This window comes from Microcaecilia unicolor, chromosome 6 (assembly GCF_901765095.1).
Source record: "Microcaecilia unicolor chromosome 6, aMicUni1.1, whole genome shotgun sequence".
Classification (NCBI taxonomy): domain Eukaryota; kingdom Metazoa; phylum Chordata; class Amphibia; order Gymnophiona; family Siphonopidae; genus Microcaecilia; species Microcaecilia unicolor.
In genome coordinates, this window is record NC_044036.1 from 173,761,776 (window position 1) to 173,784,642 (window position 22,867).

The 22,867-nt window shown below is 47.9% G+C and overlaps 1 protein-coding gene across 2 annotated transcripts in view; it reads right to left on the bottom strand.

The window, feature by feature from the left end:
* The window catches only part of SHISA5 (shisa family member 5), a 187,624-nt gene that overhangs the window by 152,232 nt on the left and 12,525 nt on the right, over nucleotides 1-22,867 (bottom strand). For both annotated transcript variants that reach the window (XM_030208083.1, XM_030208082.1), the window contains exon 2: nucleotides 5,783-5,960. In XM_030208083.1, the coding sequence (XP_030063943.1) occupies nucleotides 5,783-5,960 (178 nt within the window). The remainder of the gene's footprint in view (nucleotides 1-5,782; nucleotides 5,961-22,867) is intronic.

The window sequence follows — 22,867 nt, forward strand, 5'->3', positions numbered from 1 at the left end:
GCCTGGTATGTTTGCATCCCATTCATGGGAATCATTGAGCCATGTCTCTGTGATTGCAACAATGTCTAAGACTGCCTCTAACATCAGGGCTTGAAGGTCATGAACTTTGTTGCTTAGACTGTGAGCATTTGTGGTCATCGCTTTCCATCTACATTTCAGTGGCATTTTCGCCTTCTGTTTAGTTTCACTTCCTGCTGTGTTGGTAGGAAATTATTTGCTAAGATAGTAGAAAAGAAAGCAATGAAAACAACAGTCACATCTTGTCTTTAGCTTTAGCTGAGGGTGACCACTGGAATTGACCTGTCTCCACGTGCCACCCCCGCCTTCCAGTTTAAATGCCTTTTTGTCTAAATCTCTCCCCAAGGATTTTTTTTCTCCTGCCACAGTGACATGCAGCCCATCGTTACAATATAATTGTTTGGTTTTCCATGTATTGCCCCATCCTCTTATGTAACTAAAACCTTCTTAGTGACACCAGGCTTTGAGCCAGCTATTGAAATATCCAGTACTTCGCAATCTTTTCTCTCCATTTCCAAAAGTAGGTAGTGCTTCACACGGGTAAGAATGAAGAACTGCAGCAGATAATCCTAATAAGGAAATTAATTAGAATTCACAATGCAACAACCTAGTTTTCAAGGGGGGGGGGGGGATCATACAATTTCAACCTGCAAACCTTTCGTGATTAAACTAGGGACTACTGCTGAGCCAAATTAGTCACTCCCCTAGCTAAGCTTGCAAGAGATCGCCTACCTTGGCAAGGATGCTCACATCCCTCTCCTGATTAGTCTAGCATTATCAAAAAGCTGTAACAAAAGTCCAAAGCTGCCAGAGGAATTCTTTTAGAATGAAAAACCACACACTCACAAAAGAGCTGCCTTGCTGAGCTAGTAAAGGCATCCACAGGGCAAGTTCATTTTCTCCAACATACAGAATAGCAAGAAATACCTTACACGCCATACATAAACATCATGAGAGAAAGAGAGATGTAAATTGTGACTTTTTTTTTTCTCCTCGTGGTTTCCCCTATTATTGCATACAAGTCACACTGGATGGTTTCTCGTCTTTAAACAAAATGTAATACTGTATTAGACAAAGGGAACCTCGGTATACAACAGTCTTAAAATTATTACTTTATTTAAGGAACAAAAGTTATCGAACACTCATATTACCCATGTGATAAGTAACTGCTCCCACCACCTTCAGCAGCAATATTTGCAACCAAATGCTTCCTATAATTTATCAGTCTCTCACATCACTGTTGAGGAATCTTAACAGTTCTCTCTGCAGAGCTTCTTTAATTCAAACACATCCATAGGTTTTCATGAATGAACTGCTCATTTTAGGTTCTGCCACAATCTTTATTTGGTTCACCTCAGAACTTAAGCCAGTCCAAAACTTGGATTTTTTTTTTCTCCTCGGCCATTCAGATGTAGACTTGCTGTTATGCTTTGGATCATTGTTTTGCTGCATAACCCAATTACAATTCAGCTTCAGATGCAGCTCACAGAGGACGTCTCCTTTAGAATTTTATGGTACAGTGCAGAATTCATGGTTCCTTCAACAAAAGCATGTGTTCCAGGGCCTTATGCAGCAAAGCAATTACACACCATCACACTACCATTACCACCACTACTGGCAGTATCTTGTTCTTACTGTGGAATGCTAATTGCTTTACACCAGACATTATGGGGCCTGCATTGTCCAAAGATTTACACTTCTGACTTGTCTGTCCATAGAACTAACTCAAATTGATTGGGGATAATCTAGTAGATTTTTTTTTTTTTTTTGCAAATGTGACACAAGCATTGGATGTTGGTCTTGGACAGTAGTTTTTTTGTGCCTTGCTACCCTCCCATATATCCCATTTTTGCCCAATCTCTTTCTTATTGTGGAGTCATGAACAGTGACCTTAGCAAAGGCTAGAGAGGCCTGCAGTTTTTTGGATGTTTTTTCACTGCACCTATAGAGTAATTTTGGCATACTAACCACTCCTGGGAAGACTCATCCCTGTTCCAAATCTGCTCCACTTGGAAAGATAGTGGCTCTCACTGTGGTTCAAAGGAGTCCCAGATATTTAGAAATGATTTTGTAACCCTTTCCAAACTGATACATTTCAGAAACTTTCTCTCTCTTCTGGAATGTTCTTTGATCAGAACATACTGTTCTTATAGAAACTTTGTGGTGTCTACTTCACGCTCATGGTAAAGTTCAACACATAGTAATTAGATTCAATAAGGCTGGCTGGCTGGCTGGCTGAAATCAAGCCTGGCTGGGCTCAATCAGTTGAATTTAATTAACCACAAAATTAGTCACTTGGTTGACTGAGTAACTAAGGGGGCAATTACTTTTTCACATGGGTGATATGGATCCTGCATAACTTTGTTCCTTAAATAATGAAGTTATAAATTTAAAAATTGTGTTGTACGTTTACTCAGATCCCCTTTGTCTAACATTATATTTGTTTAAAGATCAGAAACCATTCAGTATGACATATATGAATATGCATGATCTTGATTTGCATACACTTGCCTCTATTATATGCAGATCTTTCATGCATACTCCATTTTGGATATCTTGAAATCCTGACTGGTAAGGGATACCAGCGACATAACGTAACCAAAGACCATAACTGGACATATCTTAATCCTTCCTCTCCCTCTCTAAGTTCCCCTCAATGGTCTTTACCATACATGTACCTCAATATCACCTTGTTCATAACAGAATTGGCTAACCCTGTTTACGGTACTATGTAAGCCACAATTAGCCTGCAAAAAGGTGGGAAAATGTGGGATACAAATGTAACAAATAAATAAATAAATACAATAATAGGGTAAATCAGGAGGGGGAAAATATATTTTTTCACATCATTGTATATGCACCATTTAAAAGGAACAAAGTTTCTCTTGTAAGGAAGTACTCCAGCTGTTCAGGGATGAGTTGGGAATCAGGCGATCAAGGTTCATATCCTGTCTCCCATGTGGTGACCTCGTATAAAACTCACTTTTGAGGGTCACCTACTAAACGTGTGTGCTAATACCATTAAAACACATTATGTACCTCACAGTTCACTGTATTTCTATTGGTCCAGTGGTTGATATCCAAACCAATGCATCAATGCAGATTCAGATGGCAAACTCTCAGGAAGCATGTTGTACCAGCATGTAATTGTTCTACAACACTCCAAAATAGGGGCCTTATTTACTTGTGTGCTACGGTGTCAGTAATAATGCTGTGATTGGTAACTAGGTCCTTCTGAAGAAAATGAGAAAAAACGCTCTCTCTCTCTTTCGGAATTTTCCCATATAGATAGTAAACCTGAATCCAGAGATTAAATTCTTGGTGGGATACCAACATGTGGTTTCTACCCACCAACTTATATTAATCAGAAAAGCGACAAAATGAAAGGGGATGGGACGACTTCCCCATGAGGAAAGGCTAAAGCGACTAGGGCTCTTCAGCTTCGAGGAGACATATAAGAATAGCTATACTGGGTCAGACAAATGGCCCATCCAGCTCAGTATCCTGTTTCCAACAGTGGCCAATCCAGGTCACAAGTACCTGGCAGAAACCCAAATAGTAGCAAGATTCCATGCTACCAATCCCAAGACAAGCAGTGGCTTCTCCCATATCTATCTCAGTAGCAAACTATGGATTTTTCCTCCAGGAACTTGTCCAAACCTTTTTTAAACTTCAATACGCTAACTGCTGTTACCACATCTTCTGGCAATGAGTTCCAGAGCTTAACTATTCATTGAGTGAACAAATATTCCCTCCTATTTTTTTTTAAGTATTTATATGTAACTTCATTCAGTGTCCCCTAGTCTCTCTACTTTTTGAAAGAGTAAAAGTAACAAAATAATTAAAAAAAAAAAAAAACAACTCATTTTTACCCGTTCTGAACTACTCAGGATTTTGTAGACCTCAATCATATCTCCCCTCATCCATCTCTTTTCCAAGCTGAAGAGCCCTAACCTCTTTAGCCTTCCTTCATATGAGAGGATTTCCATTTTGGTCTCTCTTATTTAAACCTCTTCTAATTTCGCTATATCTTTTTTTGAGATACAGCGACCAGAACTGAACGCAATACTCAAGGTGAAATCACCATGGAGCTTGGCCGCCGCCACACACTAAGCAGAAGATTTCAGCATATTGTCTACAATAAAACCTAGATCCTTTTCTTGAGTGCCGACTCCTAAGGTGGACCCTAGCATCAGGTAACTATGATTTGGATTATTCTTCCCAAGATGAATCACTTTGCAATTGTCCACATTAAATTTAATCTGCCATTTGGATGCCCAGTCTTCCAATTTCTTAAGGTCTTCTGCAATTTCACAGTCCACAGGTGTTTTAACAACTTTGAATAGTTGTGTCATCTGTAAATTTAATTACCTCACTTGTCATTCCAATTTCCAGATCATTTATAATTATGTTAAATAGCACTGATCCCAGTGGCACTCCACTATTCACCCTTCTCCATTGAGAAAAATGTCCATTTAACCCCAACCTCTGTTTTCCGTCCAAAAACCAATTCCTAATCCACAACAGAACATTGCCTCCTGTCCCATGACGGCTGAGGGGAGATACAATACAGGTCTATAAAAATACTGAGGGGCTCTTTTACTAAAGGGTTGGCACGCAGCAACAGGCTTGCTGCATGCCAATCTGGAACTACCACCAGGCTACTGCAGGAGCCTGGTGACAGTTCCCACCCCCAGAATGCGTCATTTTTGGCACTACAAAAATTTTCTATTTTTGTAGCGCCAGTGCTTACCCAGAGGTGCTCTCCCCCCCACCCCCCAAAATGGTCACGCAACAAGTGGTTCACTTACAGCACAGCCATTTCTTTTTGACAGAAAAAAAAAGAGCCTTTTACCCACTGCAGTAAAAAGGGGCCTTAGCATGCATCAAAAACACACGCTGACGCTAGTGCAGGCCCCTTTACCGCAGCTTAGTAAAAGGACTCCCGAGTGAAGTGTAATAGGTACTCTTTCTCGTTTACTCTTTCTAAACATACTAGAACTAAGGGGCACACAAAAAAGCTACTAAGTAGTAAATTTAACACAATTCGGAGAAAATATTTCTGCACTCAATGTGTAATTAAACTCAAACTGATTTCCTGAGAATGTGGTAAAAGTAGTTAGATTAACAGGGTTTAAAAAAAACCCACAAAGTTTGGACAATTTCCTAAAAGAAAAGTCCATTAGCCATTGGAAAATCCACTGCATATTTCTAGGAGAAGCAGCATAAGATCTGTTTTACTTTTTGGGGATCCTGCCAAATATTGTGACCTGAATTGGTCACTGTTGGAAAACAGGATACTGAGCTTAATGGACCTTCATTATGTCCCAGTATGGCAACACTTATGTTCTTACATTCTAAAAGGAGAAAGGAAAAGCTGGATGCTTTTTGACACATCTTAGAAAATCAACATATAAACTCCCTTTAAATTCAGCATAAGGCAAGAACAAATTCTTTCACAATATATTTTTTAAGTAATTTCTTGAATTGTAAATAAGTGAGGAGCTTGATTGATACACTTTTGACATATTATATTTGACCCCGACTAGGATCTTTTCTTGGATGGGAACTACATGATTTGACAGTTCTTTTTACACACACTTTTCTATGGTTTCACCTAGATTAAAACCAGATTTTAAATCAAAACCTCATTTAAAAATGAACACAGTTTTCCCTATTATATACAGACACACGATAATTTCTTATGATAAAATTGTATTCGTTATAAGGTAGAAATGTGCCTAATAAGGAAAACAAAACATACCCATTAGAAGTTATACTACACATCCGCTGTGCAGATTCCGTCAGTTTTTGCGATGGTGACATACAGCAGTATCTGTTATTGCAGGTACCACAACAAAAAGAGAAGAAAGAACAGGAAGTTTCACGGTGTAGCCAGCCAGTGGAATCGGTGTATGCTTCACAGTCATCATCACAGAGCACTGAAAGACAGAAGGAAAACAATTAATCATTTTAGATAAAGGCTTTGGGCCAGGTAGGAGTGGGAAATCAGGGTTAGGGGAGGATTACATGTGCATGAGACTGTATCCGTCTCCCTTATTTAGGAAAATTACACAAGGGAGCTAAAACTGGGCAGCTAACAGACTTTCTAGTTTGGGAGCGTGTCCTAGATGATTTTCAGTGTTTTGATGCCATGGTACGGAAACAGCAGCACAGTCCATACTGGGTGACAATTAAATGCTGAAACATCAGGGAGTTGTGTAGCATTACTCCTGATCCCTCAATTGATATGGCTTCTCATGATATTTTTGATCCTCTGGCTGTATATGAGATAAGAATCCAGGGAAACGTTAGGTTGCTTAACGTCATTATTTGGCAAACAGATTTCAGCCCTTCTAGGGCTTGGGATCTTTGTTGCTAAGGGTCCCTTTCACTAAGCCGAGGCAAAATCTGGGCTTAGGACATGTCAACATGGGACTTTCCCATGCATTAAGCCCAGATTTCTCAAAGCACAGAAGGGAAAATTAAGTTCTTACCTTGGTAATTTTCTTTCCTTTAGTCATAGCAGATGAAGCCATTACGTATGGGTTGTGTCCATCAACCAGCGGGGGGAGATAGAGAGCACTCAACTTTTCACAGTGCCTCATGGCCAGCCAGCTCCACTGCCTCTTCAGTATTTGAAGCTTCCAAAGCAGTATGGCAAACCACAATGGGAATAACATGAACTTTCCTCACAGCGATCGATGGCCCCTTAACAAGGGCATGAACTCAAAAGGAGGGAATGAACACATCCTCCTGGAGGGAATAAACTCGTCCTCCTTATTGTATAACTGGAGGGGATACACGCAACCTCCTGGAGGGAATAAACTCATCCTCCAAAACATAAACTGGAGGGAATGGACTCATCCTCCTATAAGTGAACATGAATCCTGAAGACTGTTTCCCAACTTTCTCCCAAGGAAGGAACTTCAGGAAACAAGAACAGAACCTGAAACAGATTCACAGCATACAGACAATCATACAGGGAGGGCTCATGGCTTCATCTGCTATGACTAAAGGAAAGAAAATTACCAAGATAAGAACCTAATTTTCCCTTCCTTGTCATCAAGCAGATGAAGCCATTACGTATGGGATGTAACAAAGCAATCCCTATATAGGGTGGGAACAGGTCACACCACACACTAGCACTTGTGCTCCAAAACGCGCATCCCTCCTAGCAGCCACATCCAGCCTGTAATGTCGGGCAAAAGAGAGCTTAGAAGCCCATGTTGCTGCACTGCATATCTCTTGACGAGAGAGTGCTCTAGTTTCAGCCCAAGAGGAAGAAATCACTCTGGTAGAATGCGCCTTAAAGGCTACAGGCGGAGACCGGCCGGCAAGCAGATAAGCTGAAAAAATAGTTTCTTTGAGCCAGCGGGCAATAGTGGCTTTAGACACTGGAGACCCTCTGCGAGGACCTGATAGCAAAACAAACAGATGATCATAGATCCTGAAAGAGATAGTAACTCGCAGATACTGCAGCAGAGTCCTGCGCACATCCAACAGGTGCAACTGCCCAAAAGATTCTGGAAACTCCTCCTTATCAAAGGAGGGCAAGAAAATAGGCTGGTTTAGGTGAAACGCTGAAACCACCTTAGGCATGAAGGAAGGCACGGTACGAACCGTGACTCCGGACTCTGAGAATTGCAGAAATGGGTCTCTACAAGACAGCGCCTGGAGCTCTGACACCCGTCTCGCCGAAGTAATGGCCACAAGAAAAACGGCCTTTAGTGTCAAATCTTTCTCCGATGCTCGCCGAAGCGGCTCAAAAGGAGAAGCCTGCAGGGCCTTCAAAACTAGCCCCAGGTTCCAAGCTGGACAGGGTGCTCGCACGGAAGGCCGGAGCCGAAGCACCCCACTAAGAAACCATGCCACATCTGGATGAGCATCTAAAGACACGCCTTCAACCTTACCACGAAGGGAGGCCAACGCTGCCACTTGCACCCGCAGGGAATTATAGGCCAAGCCTTTTTGTACACCATCCTGCAAAAAGTCCAGAATCGGCGAGACAGGAGCCCGCATGGGTGTGATCGCTTTTGAAGCACACCAAACTCAAACTGGCGCCAAATCCTGGCATAAGCCACGGAAGTGGAACCCTTGCGGGCCTGCAGGAGAGTGGAAATGACTGTGTTTGAATAGCCTTTGTCCCTCAATTGCGCCCTCTCAATCGCCATGCCATAAGACCAAAGCGGCAGGCGTCCTCCATGGCTACCGGGCCCTGTGACAACAGGTTCGGTACCAGAGGTAAAGGAAGGGGAGCCTCCACTAGCATCTGTCGGAGGTCCGTATACCAAGGCCTCCTGGGCCAATCCGGGGCGATGAGGACCACTTCTCCTGGGTGCAGCCGAATCCGCAGGAGCACGCGCCCTATCAAGGGCCACGGAGGGAACACATATAGTAGGCCCGGAGGCCAGGGCTGAGTCAAGGCATCCAACCCTGCCGAGCGAGGATCTCTCCGTCTGCTAAAGAAGCACGGGACTTTGGCATTTGAACTTGTCGCCATAAGATCCATCACGGGCTTGCCCCATTTGGCACATATCTGCAGGAATACTTCGTCTGCTAGTTCCCATTCTGCTGGATCGATCTGATGCCTGCTTAGATAATCGGCTTGCACGTTGCTCTGACCTGCAATGTGAGCTGCCAACAGAAACTGAAGATGCAGCTTGGCCCAGTGGCAAATCTGTTCAGCCTGCGCGGCCAGTACTCTGCACTGAGTGCCGCCTTGTCGATTTATGTAGGCCACTACTGTCGTGTTGTCCGACATCACTCTGACAGCCAATCCTTCCAGGGTCACTTGAAAGGCCAGAAGCGCCTGAAACACCGCTTTCAACTCCAGGCGGTTGATGGACCACTCCGACTCCTCGGGTGTCCATAGACCCTGGGCATGCTTCCCCTTGCAATGTGCGCCCCAGCCCTTCAGGCTGGCATCTGTCACTACTGGACACCAATCGGGGAGCGCCAGCGGCATTCCTCACCGCAGCATGCTGTCTCAGAGCCACCACTCCATGCTGAGTTGGGCCGCAGGGAGCCAAGAAAGTCTGCATTGATAATCCTGAGAAACTGGAGACCATCTTTGAAGTAGGGAATACTGTAGAGGTCTCAGGTGCGCTCTCGCCCAGGGCACCACTTCCAATGTGGCTGTCATCGATCCCAGCAGCTGGACAATGTCCCAAGCTCACGGGCGGGGCATCCTCAGGAGCAGACGGACCTGTTCTGAAGCTTGCACTGCCTTAGCTCGGGTAGGTATACATAGCCCGAGTCTGTGTCGAACCAGGCCCCCAAATAGTCTAGAGATTGCGAGGGGGTCAGGTGACTTTTGGCCATATTGACGACCCAGCCTAGAGATTGAAGTACTGAGACCACTCTGGCAGTAGCTTGATAGCTCTGTTACAGAGTCTGCTCTGATGAGCCAGTCGTCTAGGTACGGGTGAACCCTGATACCTTCTCGCCTGAGCAAAGCAGCTACTACCACCATTACCTTCGAAAAGGTTCGGGGAGCTGTGGCGAGGCCAAAAGGCAAGGCCCGGAACTGGAAATGTTTTCCCAACACCGCAAACCTCAGAAACTTCTGGTGCGGGGGCCAAATTGGTATGTGCAAGTAAGCTTCTTTCAGGTCTAGAGACATGAGAAACTCTCCTGGCTGTACCGCAGCAATGACGGAGCGCAGGGTTTCCATGTGGAAATGCCGCACTCTCAGGGACTTGTTTAATTCTTTTAAGTCCAGAATAGGGCAAAAAGACCCACCTTTTCGCGGCACCACAAAGTAGATGGCGTATCGGCCATAGCCGTGTTCGGCGGGAGGTACCGGGGACACGGCCCCTAACTGAATCAGACCTTGCAAAGTCTCCTCTACCGCTGCCCGTTTGGCAGCAGAACCGCATCGGGACTCCACAAACACGTCTCTTACTGGGGCGTTGAATTCTATTCTGTAGCCATCTCTGATCAGGTCCAGAACCCACTGATCTGAGGAAATATTGGCCCACTCCTCGGCAAAGAGGGAAAGACATCCTCCGATGACAGGAAGCGAGGAGGGGGCCGGCGCACCATCATTGAGAGGGTCGCCCCTGAACTCCAGGCCTAGAGCCGGTGGCTGCGGAATGCTTGTCCGAGCGAAAGGAGTTCCTCTGCTGAAAAACGGGCATGAGAAGTGAACCCAGCAGAACGCCCCGGGCGATATCTTCTAGCTTCACGGAAGCGAGGTCTATAAGAGGAGTGGACTGCCTGGCCCTTGGAGGAAGGCCTCGGCCTATCTTCGGGCAAGCGCTGGGGTTTAGGATCTCCCAGGCCTTTAACTATTTTTTTTTTCCAACTCCTCACCAAATAGGAGAAAGCCTTGAAAGGGCAACTTCACCAATCTTTGCTTAGAGGCCATGTCCGCTGCCCAATGTCGTAGCCACAGAAGACGGCGAGCAGCCACTGCTACTGCCATTTGTTTAGCCGAAGCTCTGACAATATCATAAAAGGCATCAGCCAAAAAGGACAAGGCCGACTCCAGCCGCGGAGCCACATCCGAGAAGGGCTCCGCTCCATCTCCGGGCTGTTCCACTGCCTGTTGCAACCATGCCAGGCAGGCTCTAGCAGCATAACAACTGCATGCAGACGCCCGAACAGTAAGACCTGCAATTTCAAAGGACCGTTTATAAGTGCTGCTTCCAGCCTACGGTCTTGTATATCCTTCAGGGCAACTCCTCCTTCCACAGGGAGGGTAGTTCTCTTTGTCACCGCAGTGACTACGGCATCTACTTTAGGCATTGCAAAGCGAGCCAAATGCTTCTCACGCAGAGGGTATAATTGCCCCATAGCCCTGGAAACTTTCAAAGGTCCCTCGGGGTCAGCCCACTGAGCGGAAATAAGCTCTTGGATGGAGTCATGCAAAGGAAAGGCTTGAGCAGGCTTTTTGGTACTAGCCATCCTAAGATTCACAGAGGAGGCTGTGCCACTGTCAGGCTCTTCAATAGAAAGGACATGTAGGGCATCTGAAATAAGCGCTGGCAGCTCATCACGGTGGAAAATCCTCACCGCGGACGGATCATCCAGATCCTGTGATAATTCAGCACCTAACTCTGGCTCCTCAGACCACGAAGGCCTGCCAGAACTCTCCGAATCCTCACAGCCCGACCATGGGGAGGGGGGAAAAAGGAGGTGCACCACAATCTGAAGGGGAATTAGCCCTTCTACACTTTTCTTTATGCCAATTATCAGGGAAAATAGCCTCAGCGGGCACTCTCAGGCCAGAATCCACTGGGGGGGGGGGGGGGGGGACAATAGAAGGGGCCTCAGACGACCCTTGAGGGAGAGCTCTTTTCAGCATGTATGCTTTATGCAATAACAACAAAAACTCAGGGGAGAAAAACTCGCCCTGGGCACCCAGATCCCGTCCGGGGCTAGCTGCTCCCTGAATAGCCTCAATTCGAGGTGTCCCCCCCCCCCCCCCGGGCTCAGGGCTCTCTGTCTCTACGGAGGCCGCGCCATGCGGTGAATTCAAAATGGCGTCCGCTGCCAGCTCTGAGCGGGAAGAATCATCGCTCGCCATGCTTGGGCTGGCTCTTACACCTGTACAGCATGATTTACAGAGCCCCGCTGCTGATTTGCGCTTGCCACACCGGGAACAGCGCTTTACATTCTCTGCAGCCATTGTCGAAAACGGTGGGAAAATTCAAAATGGCGGTTTTGCGCCAAAAACGCCCCGATCGCGGGCCCACCCCGGAGGAGTTAGAAAACACTCTTACCTCACCAGACCGAGTATCACAGCTCCGGTCCCATAGAAGAATCAAAGGAAAACCTTTGTTCCATTTTTTTTTTTTTTAACGCTGTGAGGAAAGCAGAGGCAAAAGAGGTAAATAAATTCACTCCGGAAGCTCAGATGAGTGGGAAAGGCAGGGAAAGGCGAACCAATGTGCCTGCATCCACTGAGTGGGAAAGGACAGGGAAAAGCAACCTAATATGTCCACATCCACGGGGGCATGGGTAAGGCAGGGAAAGGGCTAACCTATGTGCCTTCAAAGTGAAGCTGCTATAGCCTCTAACACCCCGGCTAACAACTGGCAAGCCAGGAGCCACCCCCAGGCAGATTTCTAATGGAGCTCGAAGAAGCTGCAGCCACCCTGCTTGGGGAGACAGAGAATACTGAAGAGGCAGTGGAGCTGGCTGGCCATGAGGCACTGTGAAAAGTTGAGTGCTCTCTATCTCCCCCTGCTGGTTGATGGACACAACCCATACGTAATGGTTTCATCTGCTTGATGACAAGGAAGTAGGACACTTTCCAATTAATTATTTTGCAGGTTGTGCACCTTAGTCCACAAGATTATCTATGGTGAAGTCCCAGGTTACATGATCGACCTAATCGATCTCCCAATCAGAAATAGTACCAGTTCATCACGGTCTTACCTGAATCTTCACTACTCAAATTGCAAGGGACTAAAGTACAGGACAACCCATGCGTCCAACTTCTCTTACATAGGCACGCTCATGAGGAACGCATTGCCACAAATTATGAAAACAACTTATGATCACCTAAAATTCAGAAAATTATTAAAGACTCACCTATTCAGAAAAGCATATCCGAATGACCCAACTTAAGTGACTCAACCCTGCAACACTTCACTATCAAGATCGTATTGGACATTGACAAACTCGTTTACCTCAACCCAACTTGATTGAATCTTACCTTCCCTATCCCAATACAAAATTTTGTACTAATCCCGTACCGGAATTGGCGAATGCCTTAACGTTATTATGTAAGCCACATTGAGCCTGCAAATGTGTGGGAAAATGTGGGATACAAATGTAAAATAAATAAATAAATAAAAAGTATGCTATTGGTCCAATTAGTGCACAGTACCTGCAAAGAATTAATACGAGAGCACCTACCACCCTCCTATTTAGTACATACTATGCACCTGCATTAAGTCTGCATTATTCAGTTAGGGTGCACTAATCAGAATGCACTAGCTGGGTAACACTTCCATGCCAATTCCCACCCCCTTCAGAAAATACATATTTAAAAAAATAAATAAATAAGTCCATACAAACTGGGAAGTTACTATGAAATACTAATGCCTTTTGAAGAAGCATTTTCTCAGGCGCTAAGCTCATGTTAGGGCTCAGCCCACTTTAGTAAAAGGGCCTTTTAAGTTCTAGAACCACAAGGATCATTTTTATCTCCCTTTCAATTTATGTAGAGCCTCTGAATAATGCGATTAGACAGGAGAAATTTAGATTCTCTCTTTTCACTGATAATATTCAGACTGTACACAGACGGAGGAGCAGACCTGGCAAGGATTAGCATATGCTTACACCAAGCAGCTGTTCGGTTAAAGTCCCACAAATTGAAGCTGAATGCTTCAAAAACCAAGCGTTTATGGGTGGGTAAGAATGGGCCCATTTACTTAGAACATAAGAGTAGCCATATAACTGGGTCAGACCAATGGTCAATCTAGCCCAGTATCCTGTTTTCCAAATAGTGGCCAAGCCAGGTCACAAGTACCTGGCAGAAACCCAAATTGTGGCAACACTCCATACTACAAATCCCTGGCAAAGCAGTTGCTTCCCATGTCTGTCTCAATAGTAGACTATGGACTTTTTTTTAACACCAAGATATGCTAACCGCTGTTACCACACCCTCCTGCAAAGAGTTCCAGAGCTTGCCTCATCCTCTCATCCCAATACAATGTGAACAACCCCATAAATATAAACACCCCAGATTACACCCTCCCCATCTCAGACAGACTAAATCTCCTCAGCGTTACAATCGACCGCAACCTAGCGCAAGAGAGCCACGTGAAATCCACAACTAAGAAAATGTTCCACTCAATGTGGAAACTCAAACGTGTGAAACCATTCTTTCTGAGGGAAACATTTCGGAACCTGATACAATCAATGGCACTAGACCACCTAGATTACTGCAATGGAATTTATGCGGGATGCAAATAACAACTCATAAAGAAACTTCACACCGCTCAAAACACGGCAGCCAGGCTTTATATTTGGAAAAACGCGATTCGAAAGCACCAAGCCCCTCCGTGAAAAATTGCACTGGCTCCCAATCAAAGAACGTACTGCTTTCAAATAATCTGCACCCTGGTTCATAAGATTACCTATGGCGAGGCCCCGGGATACACGACAGACCTCGTCGACCTACCAATCAAAAATACAACCAGATCATCACGAACATATCTAAACCTCCACTACCCAAGCTGCAAAAGACTCAAATACAAATCAACTTTTGCATCCAGCTTTTCCTACATAAGCACACAACTATGGAACGCACTACCAAAAGCTGTGAAAACAACCTATAACCACCTAAACTTCCGGAAATAACTAAAATCCTACTTGTTCAAAAAGTGAATGATACATACCTGTAGCAGGTGTTCTCCGAGGACAGCAGGCTGATTGTTCTCACGACTGGGTGACGTCCGCGGCAGCCCCCACCAACCGGAAAGAAGCTTCGCGGGACGGTCGGCACGCAGGGCACGCCCACCGCGCATGCGCGGCCGTCTTCCCGCCCGTGCGCGACCGCTCCCGCCAGTTGAATGACTAGCAAAAGATGAAACACACAACTCCAAAGGGGAGGAGGGAGGGTACGTTAGAACAATCAGCCTGCTGTCCTCGGAGAACACCTGCTACAGGTATGTATCATTCACTTTCTCCGAGGACAAGCAGGCTGCTTGTTCTCACGACTGGGGTATCCCTAGCTCTCAGGCTCACTCAAAACAATAACCCAGGTCAATTGAACCTCGCAACGGCGAGGGTACAACAGAAATTGACCTACGAAGAACAACTAACTGAGAGTGCAGCCTGACCAGAATAAATTCGGGTCCTGGAGGGTGGAGTTGGATTTACACCCCAAACAGATTCTGCAGCACCGACTGCCCGAACCGACTGTCGCGTCGGGTATCCTGCTGGAGGCAGTAATGAGATGTGAATGTGTGGACAGATGACCACGTCGCAGCCTTGCAGATCTCTTCAATAGTGGCTGACTTCAAGTAGGCCACCGACGCTGCCATGGCTCTAACACTATGAGCCGTGACATGACCCTCAAGAGTCAGCCCAGCCTGGGCGTAAGTGAAGGAAATGCAATCTGCTAGCCAATTGGAGATGGTGCGTTTCCCGACAGCGACCCCTAGCCTGTTAGGGTCGAAAGAAATAAACAATTGGGCGGACTGTCTGTTGGGCTGTGTCCGCTCCAAGTAGAAGGCCAATGCTCTCTTGCAGTCCAATGTGTGCAACTGACGTTCAGCAGGGCGGGTATGCGGCCTGGGGAAGAATGTTGGCAAGACAATTGACTGGTTAAGATGGAACTCCGACACCACCTTCGGCAGGAACTTTGGGTGGGTGCGGAGCACTACTCTGTTGTGATGAAATTTGGTATATGGAGCATGAGCTACTAGGGCTTGAAGCTCACTGACCCTACGAGCGGAAGTAACTGCCACCAAGAAAATGACCTTCCAGGTCAAGTACTTCAGATGGCAGGTATTCAGTGGCTCAAAAGGAGGTTTCATCAGCTGGGTGAGGACGACGTTGAGATCCCATGACACAGTAGGAGGCTTGATAGGGGGCTTTGACAAAAGCAAGCCTCTCATGAATCGAACGACTAAAGGCTCTCCAGAGATGGCTTTACCTTCCACACGATAATGGTAAGCACTAATCGCACTAAGGTGATTCCTTACTGAGTTGGTCTTGAGGCCAGACTCTGATAAGTGCAGAAGGTATTCAAGCAGGTTCTGTGCAGGGCAAGAACGAGGTTCTAGGGCCTTGCTCTCACACCACACGACAAACCTCCTCCACTTGAAAAAGTAACTCTTTTTAGTGGAATCCTTCCTAGAGGCAAGCAAGACCCGGGAGACACCCTCAGACAGACCCAACGCAGTGAAGTCTACGCCCTCAACATCCAGGCCGTGAGAGCCAGGGACTGAAGGTTGGGGTGCAGCAACGCTCCGTCGTTCTGCGAGATGAGAGTCGGAAAACACTCCAATCTCCACGTTTCCTCGGAGGACAACTCCAGAAGAAGAGGGAACCAGATCTGACGGGGCCAAAAGGGCGCTATCAGAATCATGGTGCCGCGGTCTTGCTTGAGCTTCAGTAAGGTCTTCCCCACCAAAGGTAGGGGAGGATAAGCATACAGGAGGCCGGTCCCCCAATGGAGGAGAAAGGCGTCCGACGCTAGCCTGCCGTGTGCCTGAAGTCTGGAACAGAACAGAGGCAGCTTGTGGTTGGTCTGAGAGGCGAAAAGGTCCACCGAGGGGGTGCCCCACTCTCGGAAGATCTTGCGTACCACTCTGGCATGGAGCGACCACTCTGCTCAGTCTGTCGGCCAGACTGTTGTTTACGCCTGCCAGGTACGTGGCTTGGAGGAGCATGCCGAACCGACACGCCCAACGCCACATCCCGACGGCCTCCTGACACAGGGGGCGAGATCCGGTGCCCCCCTGCTTGTTGACGTAATACATTGCAACCTGATTGTCCGAATTTGGATAATTTGGCAGGACAGCCGATCTCTGAAAGCCTTCAGTGCGTTCCAGATCGCTCGGAGCTCCAGGAGGTTGATCTGCAGATCCTTTTCCTGGAGGGACCACAGACCCTGGGTGTGAAGCCCATCGACATGAGCTCCCCACCCCAGGCGAGATGCATCCGTCGTCAACACTTTCGTGGGCTGTGGAATTTGAAATGGACGTCCCAGGGTCAAATTGGTCCGAATGGTCCACCAGAGCAGTGAAGTGCGGCAACTGGTGGAGAGGCGGATGACATCTTCTAGATTCCCGGTGGCTTGGAACCACTGAGAAGCTAGGGTCCATTGAGCAGATCTCATGTGAAGACGAGCCATGGGAGTCACATGAACTGTGGAGGCCATATGACCCAGAAGTCTCAACATCTGCCGAGCTGTGACCTGCTGAGACGCTCTGGTCCGCGAAGCAAGGGACAGGAGGTTGTTGGCCCTCGCTTCGGGAAGGAAGGCCTGAGCCGTCTGGGTATTCAGCAGAGCTCCTATGAATTCCAGAGACTGGGTTGGCTGGAGATGGGACTTTGGGTAATTTATCACAAACCCCAGCAGCTCCAGGAGTTGAATAGTGCACTGCATGGACCGGAGGGCTCCTGCCTCCGAGGTGTTCTTGACCAGCCAATCGTCGAGATATGGGAACACGTGCACTCCCAGCTTGCGTAGGTAGGCCGCTACCACCACGAGGCACTTGGTAAACACTCGTGGGGCAGAGGCGAGCCCAAAGGGCAGCACACAATACTGAAAGTGCCGTGCGCCCAGGCGGAATCTGAGATACTCTCTGTGAGCTGGCAGTATCGGAATGTGAGTATATGCGTCCTTTAAATCCAGGGAACATAGCCAATCGTTTTTCTGAATCATTGGCAGAAGGGTGCCCAAGGAAAGCATCCTGAACTTTTCTTTGACCAGGAATTTGTTCAGGCCTCTCAGGTCTAGGATGGGACGCATCCCCCCTGTTTTCTTCTCCACAAGGAAGTACCTGGAATAGAATCCATGCCCTTCCTGCCCGGGTGGTACGGGCTCGACCGCATTGGCGCTGAGAAGGGCGGAGAGTTCCTCTGCAAGTACCTGCTTGTGATGGGAGCTGAAAGACTGAGCTCCCGGAGGACAATTTGGAGGCAGGGAGGCCAAATTCAGGGCGTATCCGCACCGCACTATTTGGAGAACCCACTGGTCGGAGGTTATGAGAGGCCACCTTTGGTGAAAAAATTTTAACCTCCCTCCGACCGGCAGATCGCCCGGTACGGACACTTGTAGGGCGGCTATGTTCCCGTGGATCCAGTCAAAAGCCCGTCCCCGGCTTTTGCTGTGGAGGCGCAGGGGGCTGCTTAGGCGCACGCTGTTGACGAGAACGAGCGCGCTGGGGCTGTCCCTGTGCCTGACGAGGCCTTCGGGCCGGCTGGTTGTACCTACGCTTCGCAAAAGAATAGGGTGCAGCCTGCCGGGCCCGGGAAAAACGTCCACCTGTGGAGGTGGATGCTGAAGGCGCCCGGTGGGAGAGCTTGTCGAGAGCGGTTTCCCGCTGATGCAGTTGGTCCACCATCTGCTCGACCTTCTCACCAAAAATGTTATCCCCCCGGCAAGGGACGTCGGCCAGTCTCTGCTGGGTGCGGTTGTCCAGGTCAGAGGCACGCAGCCATGACAGCCTGCGCATCACTATACCTTGGGCCGCAGCACGAGATGCCACGTCACAGGTGTCATAGATACCCCTGGACAGGAACTTTCTGCACGCCTTCAGCTGCCTGACCACCTCCTGATAAGGCCTGGACTGCTCCGGCGGGAGCTTCTCGACCAGGTCCGCCAGTTGTTGCACATAGGTCCGCATGTGAATGCTCATATAGAGCAGGTATGATTGGATGCGGGTCACGAGCATGGAGGATTGGTAGGCCTTCCTCCCAAACGAGTCCAGAGTGCGAGACTCCCGCCCCGGGGGCGCCGAGGCGGTATCCCTCGAACTCCGTGCCCTCTTGAGAGCAGAATCCACGACCGCTGAGTCATGGGGCAATTGTGGCCGCATTAGCTCTGGGTCGGAGTGGATCCTGTACTGGGACTCTGCTTTCTTGGGAATGGTGGGGTTAGTTAATGGTCGCACCCAGTTCCGAAGCAGCGTCTCCTTAAGGACATTGTGCAGCGGCACCGTGGAGGACTCTCTAGGTGGTGATGGATAGTCGAGGACCTCGAGCATCTCGGCCCTCGGCTCTTCCACAGAGACCACGGGGAAGGGAATGCTGATAGACATATCCCGCACAAAGGAGGCAAAGGAGAGACTCTCAGGAGGCGAGAGTTTCCTCTCCGGTGAAGGCGTGGGGTCCGAGGGAAGGCCCGTAGACTCCTCTGAGGAGAAATATCTAGGGTCCTCCTCTTCCCCCCACGAGTCCTCATCCTCGGTGTCGGACATAAGCTCATGTAGCTGAGTCCTGAACCGGGCCCGGCTCGACGTCGAGGCACCAAGGTCTCGGTGTCGTCGAGCGGTGGACTCCCGCGCCGGCGGGGACGGAGCTCCCTCCATCGACGTCGACGGGGACTCCACCTGCGTGGCGGTCGAGACCGGCACCGCAAGCGGCGGCGGTGTCGACAGCCCCGGCGCCGGGCTAGAGCTCGCCGGCGCCACAGTCATCGGCGCCGAGGGCGCAAGCACCCCCGGCGCCGGCACAGCCTGGCGCATCAGCCCTTCCAGGATCCCCGGAAGGATGGCTCTGAGGCACTCGTCCAGGCCCGCTGCCGGGAAAGGCGGTGGGGCCGGTAGGGGTGTCGGCGCCAGAAGCTGCTGGGGGCCAGGAGACGGCACCGAGGTGCCGGAACCCCGATGCGTCGATACCTCCACAACCGACGGAGACCTCTCCTCTCGACGATGACGCTTCGGCGTCGCCTCCTCTCCGAGATCCGGATGCACCGAGGGCGACCGGTGACGACGCTTCTTATCTTTCTTGCGATGCCCGTCACCGGCGCCGGAGGGCATGGAGGAGGAGGAGGTCGATCCCCCTCGGTCTCGAGGTACCGGGTCAGACAGGGTTCAGTCCCGTGGCCCACGAGCTGAGGGAGTGACCGGGGCCGACTGCCCACGCGGCCTCTCACCCCCACTCTCACCGGAGGACCGGCGGGCCGACGGGACCTGTTCTCCTGGGGTCGCTGCCATCGGTGCCGATGTCTCGGGCATCGATACCGGTACCGAAGGGCCAGGCGTCGATACCGATGCCTTCGAGGTCGACGTCGAGGGGCCGGCGCAAGTTCCAAAAAGACGGTCCCGCAGAACTTGCCTCGCAACCTGAGTCCGTTTCCGGAGACCGAGACACAGAGAACACGACTTGATATTGTGCTCCGGCCCGAGGCACTGGAGGCACCAAGCGTGGGTGTCGGTCTGCGAGATCGGCCGGCCGCAGCGACCACACTTTTTAAATCCACTCGGGACCTTCGAGGACATCGACGGAAAAATCGCGTCGGCGAAGTCAAAGTCGTCAATGGTGGCTGAAATCACACCACGAAAAGGAAAAACGACCGTGCGGCCACTAGGCCGCAACGCGGCGTCCCCGCTGGAAGCGAGGGAAAAAGGGGAGCGCGTGCTCCACACGCACAGGGTTTCTTTTTTTTTTTTTTTGAAAAAAAGAAACCGGACGGTAACTAGACCGAAACAACAAAGAAAAAAGCATGATCGGCGTAAACGCGATCGAAATCCGGCGGCTGAATCCGAGAGAGCGGCGAGGCACGACTCTCTCCAGACGCGGAAAAAAAGGAACTGGCGGGAGCGGTCGCGCACGGGCGGGAAGACGGCCGCGCATGCGCGGTGGGCGTGCCCTGCGTGCCGACCGTCCCGCGAAGCTTCTTTCCGGTTGGTGGGGGCTGCCGCGGACGTCACCCAGTCGTGAGAACAAGCAGCCTGCTTGTCCTCGGAGAAAGGCATATTTACAGACCCTACTTAAATACCTGAACCCTGCAACACTACGAAACCAAAGAATGTAATGGACATAACTTAACTCTTCCGCTATACGATTCTCTAATATGTTTGTTCCACATGAACCTTATTCTACCATAACATCACTGTGTAACTGTTTATACCGGAACTGGCGAACGCCTTTACAGTACTATGTAAGCCACGTTGAGCCTGCAAATAGGTGGGAAAATGTGGGATACAAATGCAACAAATCATAAATCATAACTATTTGTTGAGTGAAAAAATATTCCCTCCTATTTGTTTTAAAAGTATTTCCATGTAACTTCGAATGTCCCCTAGTCTTTGTACTTTTGGAACGAGTTAAAAAATAAAAATAAAAAAAGATCGATTTACTTCTACTCGTTCTACACCACTCAAGATTTTGTAGATCTCAATCATATCTCCCCTCATCCGTCACTTTTCCCAGCGCTAAAGAGACCTAACCTCTTTAGCCTTTCCTCATACGAGAGGAGTTCCATCCCCTTTCATCATTTTGGTTGCTCTTCTTTTAACCTTTTCTAATTCCGCTATATCTTTTTTGAGATACGGCGACCAGAACTGAATGCAATACTCAAGGTGCGGACACACCAGGGAGCAATACAAAGGCATTATAGTATTTCGGTCTTATTCACCATCCCTTGCCTAATAATTCCTAGCATCCCGTTTGCTTTTTTGGCAGCCGCAGAACACTGAGCAGAAGATTTCAGCTTATTATCTACACCACCACCCAGATCTTTTTCTTGAGCGCTGACCCCCAAATGTGGACCCTAGCATCAGGTAACTATCATTCAGATTATTCTTTCCAATGTGCATCACCTTGCTTTTGTCCAAATTTCAATACATTTCATTTAAATTAAATTCATTAAATTTCACTTCTAGAAGTGGAAATCTTTCAAGGTAAAGTCCTTATCACCTTATGCTCCACTCAGTCTCTAAATTGCTCATTTATTTATTTATTTGTGGCATTTATACCCCGCTCTTTCCCGCTCAATAGCAGGTTCAGTGCGGCTTACAGAGTATGGTACATGGTATCATACTACTACTACTACTACTATTTAACATTTCTAGAGCGCTACAAAGTGTACGCAGCGCTGTACAAACACAGAAGAAATACAGTCCCTGCTCAAAGAGCTTACAATCTAATAGACAAAAAGTAAAGCATTTAAATTTAAAATATTTAAGCAGTCAAGCACAAGAGAACAGTCACAGAAGGACTGAAGATGTTGAAGGGTGGTGTGATTAGGTGTAACTCTGGTTGGAGTAGTGGGAGAAGGTGATAGAAGAATAGAAATGGGTGAGGTAAAAGTAATGAGTGGGTTGATAGGGAGGTTATATAAGACATGTCACTCTAGGGGTGGGTGGGTAGAGGGGTAGGGTGGGCGGGACTAAGTCTAAAGCAATAGAAGGTATTCTCTGCAGCCTGTGAGATGGAAAATGCTCTCTGAAGCTGCTGCTATAAGTTGTTAGTTTTCTCTCCCTGAAAGAGATCCAAGCCACACCCACAAAGTTCAAACTGTCTGTGGGGAGGGGGAGGGGAGGAAATGGCATAGAGAGAATACAAAATATGGTACAAAGTTACAAGGAGATAATACAAAGTATGGTACAAAGTATCATGGAGATAACACATTTATAAAGAGTTGGACAGTAGTGTGCGATGTGGGGAAGGATTGGAGTGTGGGCATTGTCTGTGGTGTGGGTTAGGTCCGAGACTTTGTAGGGTCGTCTGGGTAGGCTTGTTTGAACAGGTGAGTCTTCAGCAGCTTTCGGAAGGGTAGGTGTTCGCTGGTTTTTCGGACACATTAATTGATTTGATTTGCTTACTTTATTTATTTTTTGTCTATTAGACTGTAAGCTCTTTGAGCAGGGACTGTCTTTCTTCTATGTTTGTGCAGCGCTGCGTATGCCTTGTAGCGCTATAGAAATGCTAAATAGTAGTAGTAAATAGTAGTAAGGCATTCCAGAGTTGGCTGCCTATAACAGAGAAGTTGGATGCGTAGTAGGTTTTGTATTTGAGGCCTTTACAGTTGGGAAGATGGAGATTGAGATATGTTCGAGAAGAGTTGGACCGGTTCCTGCCTGGAAGATCGATCAGGTTGGACATGTAGCTTGGGGCTTCGCTTGGGGCTGTGAATCATGAGTGGGCTTTGAAGTTTATTCGTTCTTTCATCCTGTCACAAATTTTGTTTGTGTTATTTTTAGACTACCTGCACAGTGTCTTATGTACAATATTAATGAATATACTTTGTAATTTACAAAAATTGTATTCAAAATTGAATACTTTGTTTTTGTTTTTTTAAGCAGGAAGTTTAAACCAAATACAGAATCCATATTTACATAATTTTCCATACACACTGTTCACTTGCTGGTTTAGGTACATTCATAGAGGTAGATGCACTAAAGCTAAATGAGCCTTTAATGACCCTCCA